Source organism: Simochromis diagramma, unplaced genomic scaffold (assembly GCF_900408965.1).
Source record: "Simochromis diagramma unplaced genomic scaffold, fSimDia1.1 OVJJ01000377.1, whole genome shotgun sequence".
Lineage (NCBI taxonomy): Eukaryota > Metazoa > Chordata > Actinopteri > Cichliformes > Cichlidae > Simochromis > Simochromis diagramma.
This window is the reverse complement of record NW_024387037.1, coordinates 172652-181318: the sequence shown is the minus strand read 5'-3', so window position 1 is coordinate 181318 and position 8667 is coordinate 172652. Positions and strand designations below refer to the sequence as shown.

General features: G+C 47.4%; 1 protein-coding gene across 1 annotated transcript; it reads right to left on the bottom strand.

Annotated features, from left to right (window-relative positions):
- Positions 1 to 380: 380 nt before the first annotated feature.
- On the bottom strand, positions 381 to 8332 carry spint2 (serine peptidase inhibitor, Kunitz type, 2). Its single transcript, XM_040043370.1, has 10 exons — positions 7768 to 8332; positions 5747 to 5917; positions 3609 to 3722; positions 3221 to 3241; positions 2972 to 3133; positions 2805 to 2861; positions 2471 to 2635; positions 2344 to 2388; positions 2085 to 2190; positions 381 to 1966 (listed from the first exon to the last, which is right to left on the bottom strand). Exons 1-10 carry the CDS (start codon positions 8204 to 8206, stop codon positions 1879 to 1881), a joined length of 1368 nt encoding a protein of 455 aa, XP_039899304.1. The 5' UTR covers positions 8207 to 8332; the 3' UTR covers positions 381 to 1878.
- Positions 8333 to 8667: the final 335 nt, after the last annotated feature.

Sequence of the window (8667 nt, the reverse complement as noted above, 5' to 3'; positions counted from 1 at the left end):
AATTCCAGCCTTTGTAACGAAGGATATTTTCCCAGGCTGCTCTCGTTTATATGACATCCATGAAATAGCAGAACACGTTGTGGTGAAGTAAGATGCACATATTGGAGTCCATCTTCTGCACATTGCAGTTTCAACATTGCAGACATCGATGTCACACCATCAAGGAGAGTTCAAATTTTCAGCGCACAGCTCTTTATTTTCCAAAGAATTCCAGGAAAAGAGGTGAATGGATGTTGGAGGTACATTTGGGACGCACCCCAGGTTTGTCCAACCCACTTCTTAGAGCAGGTCCCTCATCAGCTCTTATCAATTAATCACACAATCAATGAAATAATCAGATTATTTATTACATTGAGGATCAATAGAAAATGTGAAAGAGATTTTCAGAGTAAAATAAAAGTTTATTATGAGTTTTCTTAAACCCCACACAGTTTACAGCTAATAAAGATAAAACGGTATTAAAACAAACAAAAGAATCACCTTAATAGGCCCAGTGCAGTTTCCCCAGCAGGGGGAGCCATCAAGTCCCCAGGTGCATTGTGGGACAGGTAGTGCGCTCAGTTTGACCTCAGGTTAAGGTCTGATCAATAATCTGAGTGAGCTAAAGTCCTCTAGCATCCAGCCGAAGGATACGCTGCACTGAATGCTCTGATTAAACACCCCTGAGCTGATCACACACACGCTTACAGGTGTGAACCACGAAGGAGCTGCAGGTCCAGCAACACCTGCACCACATTCTTCTCTGAGCCCACCACTGGGCCAAAGGATATGCTGTAATTAGTTAGAAAATAGTACCTCCACAGACCTGCCCCTGAGATGATCAAAGACCCCCATCCATTTATTTAAGCGTGAGAAACAATTTTTAACACAAAACTGGAATGCTGAAAAAAAACAAACTATTACTGATCAATGGAATCGATGACATCACGGATCATGATCAACAAACATCTATGTTTACACAGAGTAACACACCTGGCACACGAGGTTAAAGGGCTGCTCAGCGGAAAAAGAAACCCATCGGCGAGTTTCATGGATGGAGTCTGAAAACTGCCAAAAGCAGGAGTTTAAGCTGAAAGTCTTCATTAAACTTAGAGTCACTGCTGTGTACTACTCCCTCCACATAGAAGCTCAAACTGACTCCGCCCACACGATGCACACCTGAGTGACAGAACTTGCAGTCTGAGAATCAGATTCAGCTCCATTGGATGGTACCTGCGTGAGCTGGGAGGAGCATCTGTGAGGGGATTAGTACACACCAGAGCACAGATGGTCCACGCTCAACCAATCAGCTGCTTGCTGCTGTGATCACATCATCACCAAATGTTCTTTTTAAAGTGACTCCCCAGCACCTGCCAGGTGTGCCACTACACAGAGGTGATGTTCTGTTAATCGTCAATATTGAGTTATGATCCGTCACTTCAGTAATTATTGCCTTCTACAACATTTCTGATCAATTTCATGTTCAAATTAGAAAACTGTTTAGTTTCATCAGCTGTGAGGTACAGATCACGTGACCCGACTCGAGATTCACTTTGATTATTGGTTAGATGTTTTGCTGGATGAGGGTAATCTAAAGCTTCACAGAGTGATTGATTATGTAAAAAAAGAAAACTAACATAAACTAAAGCTCTTCATCGAATTTCTCACTAATGTGTTTGGTTAAATTAGAAGGACTGCTCCTTTAATATCAGGAAGTTAAAGCTCTGATCAGTGCAGATCGATACAGTGATTGATTACTCAGTAACAGACGCAGTGTAATTGTGCTGCAACACGAAGGAAAGGGGATGTTTTATTTAGCTGAGACCTTCAAGCGTCTCTGACAGCAGCATCACAACAAGCCCTGCCCCCACACTCAGCGACGCCTTCAGCCACGCCCCCTCAGGCCTTCTGATCCAGTTTGGGGCTCTCAGGGAGGGGGAGGGAGTCTACAGATGCCTGCTCATCTGGAAGCAGCTCCTCCTTATCGCTGAGAGACAGGAAACAGGAAGAGAAGCGGCGTCACTGAAACAGCTCCTGCACGTCAAGTCTGCCACGCCACCCACCGACCAACCCCACCCAAGTCTAGACGGGCAGTGTTCTATTACCTGGAGGACCGGCGGCGGGAGAGGCGGTGCCGTCTCAGCGTGATGATGATGAGTGTGGCCAGCAGCAGGGCAGAGATGGCTGTCAGCGTGACGAAGAGGAAGAAGGCTGCAGGAGATGAAGATGAAACTCAGAGCTTTTATTGTGAAAGGTTCTCTGCAGAGCTATGTTTATTTGTGCTGCGGAGCCCATGTTGGACATCAGCTGAAGCACAGCCCTGAACACACACAGACACACACGCACAGGCAGACACACACTCACCTGCGGTCCAGTGGTTTTGGACTTTATCATGAAAGTCAAGCCGACCTGAAAGAGAAGCAGAGGTCAGAGGTCAGAGTTCACCGTGACGAGGGCCACTTTAAGATGGATGTAGGCGGTGTCTCTTTACCTCCACTGCAGCTACTCATGCACTCATCCTCGCTGCCATACCGGTTGTAATTGCCACGGCAACCGCCATATATGAAGGGCCGGCAGGAGGCGGAGTCTAGATCGTAGTAGAACATGGTGAAGGCGGCACGGCAGGGCCCGGAGTCCGGCTTCTCTGTGCACATCCCTGTAACACACACCGGCGCAATCACACTCTCCTCCAGCTGCTGCCCACATTACCCACATTGCAACTGCACCGTGCCAGCAGCAGTCCCCATATCAACCTAATCATGTGTGCTCTAGCTCCACCCACAGTCAGGTGACATGCTGCAGCAAGGGTGCGTTTCATTTCTTACCCTTGTTGTCTGAGGAGTCCTCATCTGTGGATTTCTTAGAGGATGGAAGGACGGACACTGCGGAAGACAAACACGTCAGCGAACGCTCTTCCACCTGCCCGACAGGTGAGGATCTTGGATCTCTCACCTGTGCAGGTACCCTCAGCTGATGTGCATGTGTCTCTCACCTGTGCAGGTCTGCATGCAGCTCTCTCTGGTTAGGTAGTTGTTCTTGTTTCCTCTGCAGCCTCCGTACATGAACATCTCACAGTTTCCTGTCTCTCGGTTGTAGTACCAGTGCCTCAGCGATGCTCTGCAGGGACCTGTTTCAGGCTTCGCCTCGCAGTACTCTGATTGGACAACACCACACAGGTGTCACTTATATGGAGAGGCAGGTAAAAGTTTCATGTTTGTGAAAGAGTAAAAGGATATCATACCATTCCCCTCGGCAGTTACCTCTGCAGGAGGGAGAAAGAAAGGCAGTTAGTCACTTCCTGTTTTCGGACCTGAGTTTTACTTCCTGTTCCTACCTGTCTACTTGTATACCTGTGTTTTACTTTTTGTCTAAAATTAAATTTAAAGGCAATTTTTTTTTATTTTGCATAAAACTGTGACAAAAACTTCCTGTTCACAGCCATACTGCAGCACTGTTTGAACCTGGTTGTCCTGCAGGTGGCAGCACTGCATCTTCCTCTAGAAGAAGTACTTTTCAAAGGTAACTTGAGTGGGACTGCTGGTAGTACTGGAGTACTGCAGTAGTGACAGGTGTTATAAATGATCAGTGTTATTGATCAGTGATTGGTTGGTGAGTCGGGGTGGCGTTACCAGATTTGTCAAAGTCAGCAGATTCTGGATCAGATTCAACCAGAACATTTGGAGCCATCCGAGGAGCTTTAACAGGAGGAGGAGCAGGAGTGGACTCATCAGGGAGAACTGGGCCTGGAAAAACACACACAGTTTACTTTGACCAGGTGTGCTCCACAGGTGTAACCAGGTGCAGCACCTAAATGAAGAATGCCCATCTTTCCAGTTGAACACTCAGTTGAACACATGAATGCTGTCATGTGGGTTTACAGTGCTGCTTTTATAAACTCATCAGCTGAGTACAGGTAAGCCAAAGCTGTCCTTTTAAAGGAAAGCTGATGGTGAGAGGACACACTCCACTGATCGTCCAGCAGGTTGAAGTAAACCAGGTGTTCTCTGGTTTACCTGGAACACAAACGTTAAACTGATCCAGTTCTGGTTCACTCAGGTACAAACACCAGACCACCTTAAACAAACCAGCTGTTAGTCCCGCCCCTTTTACATTCTTTAGATCAGATTTTAATGTTTTTACTGCGTGAGTAAACACACCTTTGATACTGTGTGTGTGTGTGTGTGTGTCCTCTGTGATTAGGGATGGGTACCGGTGTCCGGTGCCATGATGGCACCGGTTCTGACATAAACGGTAGTAACCAGACCGAAAAGCAGCGCACATTTCGGTGCTTTATTTCGGTGCTTTTTTTTCCTGAGCTGTGATACACTTCTAGCCAATAATTTTACGTTTCCGAGGATAGTAGGCGGGTCCAGGTACGTACGTTCTTTTAGAGCAGAGCTACAGATTAAAAATGCCCAAGGCGAAGCGGTCAAAAGTCTGGCTGTACTTCACAGCAAAAGATGCAAACTCAGCAGCAACAAGTGCTTTAAGCTGATACTGTGATACTGTCAAAGGAGGTAACACCTCAAATCCGATGAAACACCTGGCGACGCATAGCGTTTTTTTTAAAAGCCCAGAAATGCGCTGTATGATAGCTTGCTGCGAGACCTCACACCGAGCGCATCTACTGTGCGTGGGTTGCCTGTTATCTGACCCGGAGTTAGCAATATCCCCCAAAAACCCCGAAGAGGAGAGTCCTGGCCCCTAGCCCTGCCAGTGTAGCAGAAATGATGAGGATGATGATGCAGCAGCAGCCGTTCTTCTCTGCGTGAGGAGCTTAATGTTGTTCGTGTGTAATTTACGCTGAGTAGGCTAACCACGTTATTACATTAATGCATGTAAGGTGAACTAGCAAACATCATCATAGCTACATGCGGCTGTCTTCTTGTTTGATGGCAGTTACTCCCTGCACCCTGGCCAAAAAGGCTAAAATGACCAAAGAAAAAGTGGAAAACAGTTAAACATGAGAGGTTTTTGGACAAAGTTTGTGTTTTTTCCATTGTTTAAGCGCTGCTTCCAGCCAAGAGTGATGCCATAAATCCCCCATAGCTGCAGAAAAGGCTAACATTGTTATCTTTTTACAAAAAACCAGCTGAACATGAGAGGTTTTTGGACCAATTTTGTGTTCTCCATTCTTTAAGCACCGGTTTGAGCACCGTTTGAGCACCGGCACCGTTTCAAAAGTACCGATTTGGCACCGGTATCGGATAAAACCTAAACGATACCCATCCCTATCTGTGATCATGGTGCCTTTAAGCAGTGTCTGAAAATCGAGTGTCTGACAGGAAAAGTCACCTGATCTGATTGTCCAATCAAATCATCTCAGATGGGAGAAGATGCGAGCCGCTCAGCTGCTGATGTTTGATTCAGAAACATGGAGGACAAAAATGCTTTTAATGAAGGAAATTTAAGAAAGGACGAAGATTTGTGCTGTGAACTTTGACCCCACAGCTGTCACAGCCAGAGCCCCCCCACAGTCGGTTTAATAATGACCCTCACAGTCTGTGTGCTCGATCAGTCAAACGTTGGTTACTGATTATCAAACACGTCATTAGTCTGTGTGACTTTAAAGGAGTGGTTTCATATCCGATCTGTAACGTGTGCCGTGGATCTGTGTTTTAATGACGCTCACGTGTGTCGGTTTTTTTCAACCTGCAGGCGAAATCCGCCTGCGCGCCTCATCCTCACACAGTCAACGATGAATTTATATTCCCCGTGTCCTTAAATAGGCACTGTTCCTTTAAACAAACATAAACAGGAAGTTTACCTGTGACCCCAGAACAGGTGGCCTCACACTCCTCCTGAGACTCAAAGTGGTTTCTGTTGGCCTCGCAGCCGCCGTACACGAAGCCGCTGCAGTTCCCGCTCGTCACATTGTAGAAGAAGCGTGGGAAGGCAGCGCGACACGGGCCCACCTTCATCGGCAAGCGACAGCGAACTGAGAGAGACAACGGAGACACCATCAATAACAGCACTGATAATCGCTCTCTGATTGGCTGAGTTCAAACCCTGTCAGTTTCCTGTAATTTTCAAAGTGCTCTTGAGCAACAGCTCTCCAGCTTCCTGAAGGAGTGCGTTTGTTTGTTGACCTCTGACCTCAGGCTTCTGATGCAAAGATGAGCCAGTTTTGTCTCTGCTCATAACAGACACCTGAGCAAAGAAGCAGTTTTAAACTGTCTTTAGGCTCTTTGTCACGGTCCTCATAGCTCACTAAGATAAAAATAAGAACTAGATGTTTGGAAAAAGAAAGAACACTAACAAAGTCGGTGACCGTGGAAACTAAACGAAACTAAAACGAGACGTTTTAACACTTGTTAGTTTGGTAAATATACCTTCCCTGACGAGGCTCAGACTCTGGAGTCACATGTTTGTCAAACGCCCTCCTCACAGTAAGAACTTAAAAAGTGTAAAACTAACACTCAAAGTATCATCTACTAATGACGATCATCTAGTGTCCACTGAAGCCTCATCAGACAGGTCTCAGTGAAGGACGGCTGTCAGGAAGTCATTCCACATGAGGGGACACAGGAGAAAAGACTGAGGTCTGAAAATGACACGAGAACTGGACTGAAGAGGAGCAGGTCTGACGGAGCGATGGATCCACATCAGTATGTATGAGGAGATCCCACACTGAGAGTCTGCAGCCATCTGTGAGCCACGGTGGAGGCGCTGCCATGGCTTCAGCTGACCTTCCAACCAAAATACAAAGAAAGGAGTGTTGACGTATCAGGTAACACCAATGAGTTAATCCAGAAAACCAGGTGCATTATGGGTGTGCCAGCAAAATAAACTGGACAGTAGATGGACTCAAAAACCCAAACCTCATGAAAATCTCAGGTGTTTAAATCACCTTCAAACAAACAGGTAAGGGCTCCGCCTCCTCTCAGGTGAACCAGCCCGACCAGTCCAACCTCTCGGAGAACAAACAGCCTGTAAAATACCTGCACAGGTGGATTCCAGGTAGGGCATGGTGTCACATTTACAAGGAAACAAATGAGAGCAGATCATTAACTCTCAGAGGTGCTCGACCCGAGAGAGGCTGCCAGGGGCTCCCATGATGCACTGCGGGTTTCTTCTTCACTCACCTTGTGCTCATAAAGCTCTCTGTGTTTCAGGTAATCACTGAGCAGCTGAAAGCCTCATCCGTCACGTTAGACTAAAAAGGTCAAAGGTCAGTTTCTCTGTGACATCAATTTCACTTGTTTTTATCATTATTATAATAATGACCACAGCGTCCACGCTCTCAGGTTCAGTCCACGTTTGGCGCTTCCTGTTGACATTAGTGTGAATATGTCTCTGATGAACCAGAGCGTGAAGCATCACAAAGAGGCCACAGGTCACGGGTTTGTGTCTGCAGTTCACCTGTGCAGGTAACAATGCAGCAGAGCAGGATGGGCAGCATTGGTCAACAACAATGAGGCACTAAATGCGCCGCCCACAGCGACTCCCTTTTCACAGATTCACACGCCAATTCTGTTATTGATCAGGAAGTATGAGCTCAGTATTCTCAAAGGTTTCAGTGAATGAGGTCATTACTGAGTCAGCTCTGACTCCGCCTTCTTTTGTTTCTTTTATTTTGAAAGTCTTCAGCTGAAGCACGAAGGAGGAACTCAATAATAATAATAATAATAATAACAACGACCAATAATCAAGTTAAACTGATCAGGTTTCTCCCTGCAGACTGATCAATGAGCCATCTATCGATTAGGTAAAGGATCAGTTATGTTCAGCCTGATCTGTCAGCTCCATTACGGCTCTGCCTGTCGATCAATAATCAAAGCTTCTTACTGTTGTTAGACTCGTTGCTCCGCGGCTCCCAGCGCTGCACCTGCGGCACGTTGTTCTCCTCCTGGCCGCCCTCCTGCGCATCTCCGTCGGCCTTTTCCGCCACGAGCTTACGGTAAACCTCAAACTGGCTACTGGGACGAAATGCGCAGGCGTCGTGGCCGTCCCCACAGCCCACCAGCTTGCAGTGGGTCGGTCCGTCCGCCGGAAACCCGATCACAGCCAGGTCGCAGTCCGGGAGCGCGCAGCACATCGCCCGGCAACTCTTGGGATCGAGCTCCATCACATTGCTCAGCAGCCGCGCTCCGCCAGCCTCGAAATCCGGGACCTGTTTGGGGTCGGTGGACTGGTTCCAACTGCAGTCCATAGCCAGACCCGAAGCCAGCACGAGCCCGAGCGCGAGCAGCTTCAGCGGGATCAGGGTCGCGCCCCCAGTCATCATCAACAATCAATACAAAGCTCCAATAACCAGGAAACAGCGCAGCGAGCCTCCGGCCACACGGTCACTTCCGTCTTCTTGGCTCTGTCGCACTTACATTTACCTACGACAGGTGCGGCAAGCGAGGCCACGCCCACACCCAGACGTCAGACACACACACTCACACATAGAGAGTTCTGCTGAACGGTGAAAACCTCAAAGGTTCAAATAAAACTCGTTTTGTTTTACTGATGACGATGAATCTTCGGCACAGAGCGGGAGAACAGAGTTTGAATTACAGTCAATCATTTGGTGTCTGAGCGCGCTCAGTGCTGCTGTTGGTCTCTAAGGTGACGGCTGCACATTACAGCTGTTTCCATGGAAACATGAACACCTCCTGTCCCACAGCCTGATGAAGGAGACCTGAAATCAGATCAGAGGGCATTAATGTGATTGGCTGAACAGGTGTGTTCACTGTTTGCAGC

Coding starts and splice junctions, on each gene's coding strand:
- spint2 (XM_040043370.1), bottom strand. CDS start 8,206: ATGATGACTGGGGGCGCGACCCTGATCCCGCTGAAGCTGCTCGCGCTC. Junction 3,723..5,746: donor CACCTGTTCTGGGGTCACAG/GTAAACTTCCTG, acceptor GTGTTTTTCCAG/GCCCAGTTCTCCCTGATGAG. Junction 2,862..2,971: donor CTGCATGCAGACCTGCACAG/GTGAGAGACACA, acceptor TGTCTTCCGCAG/TGTCCGTCCTTCCATCCTCT.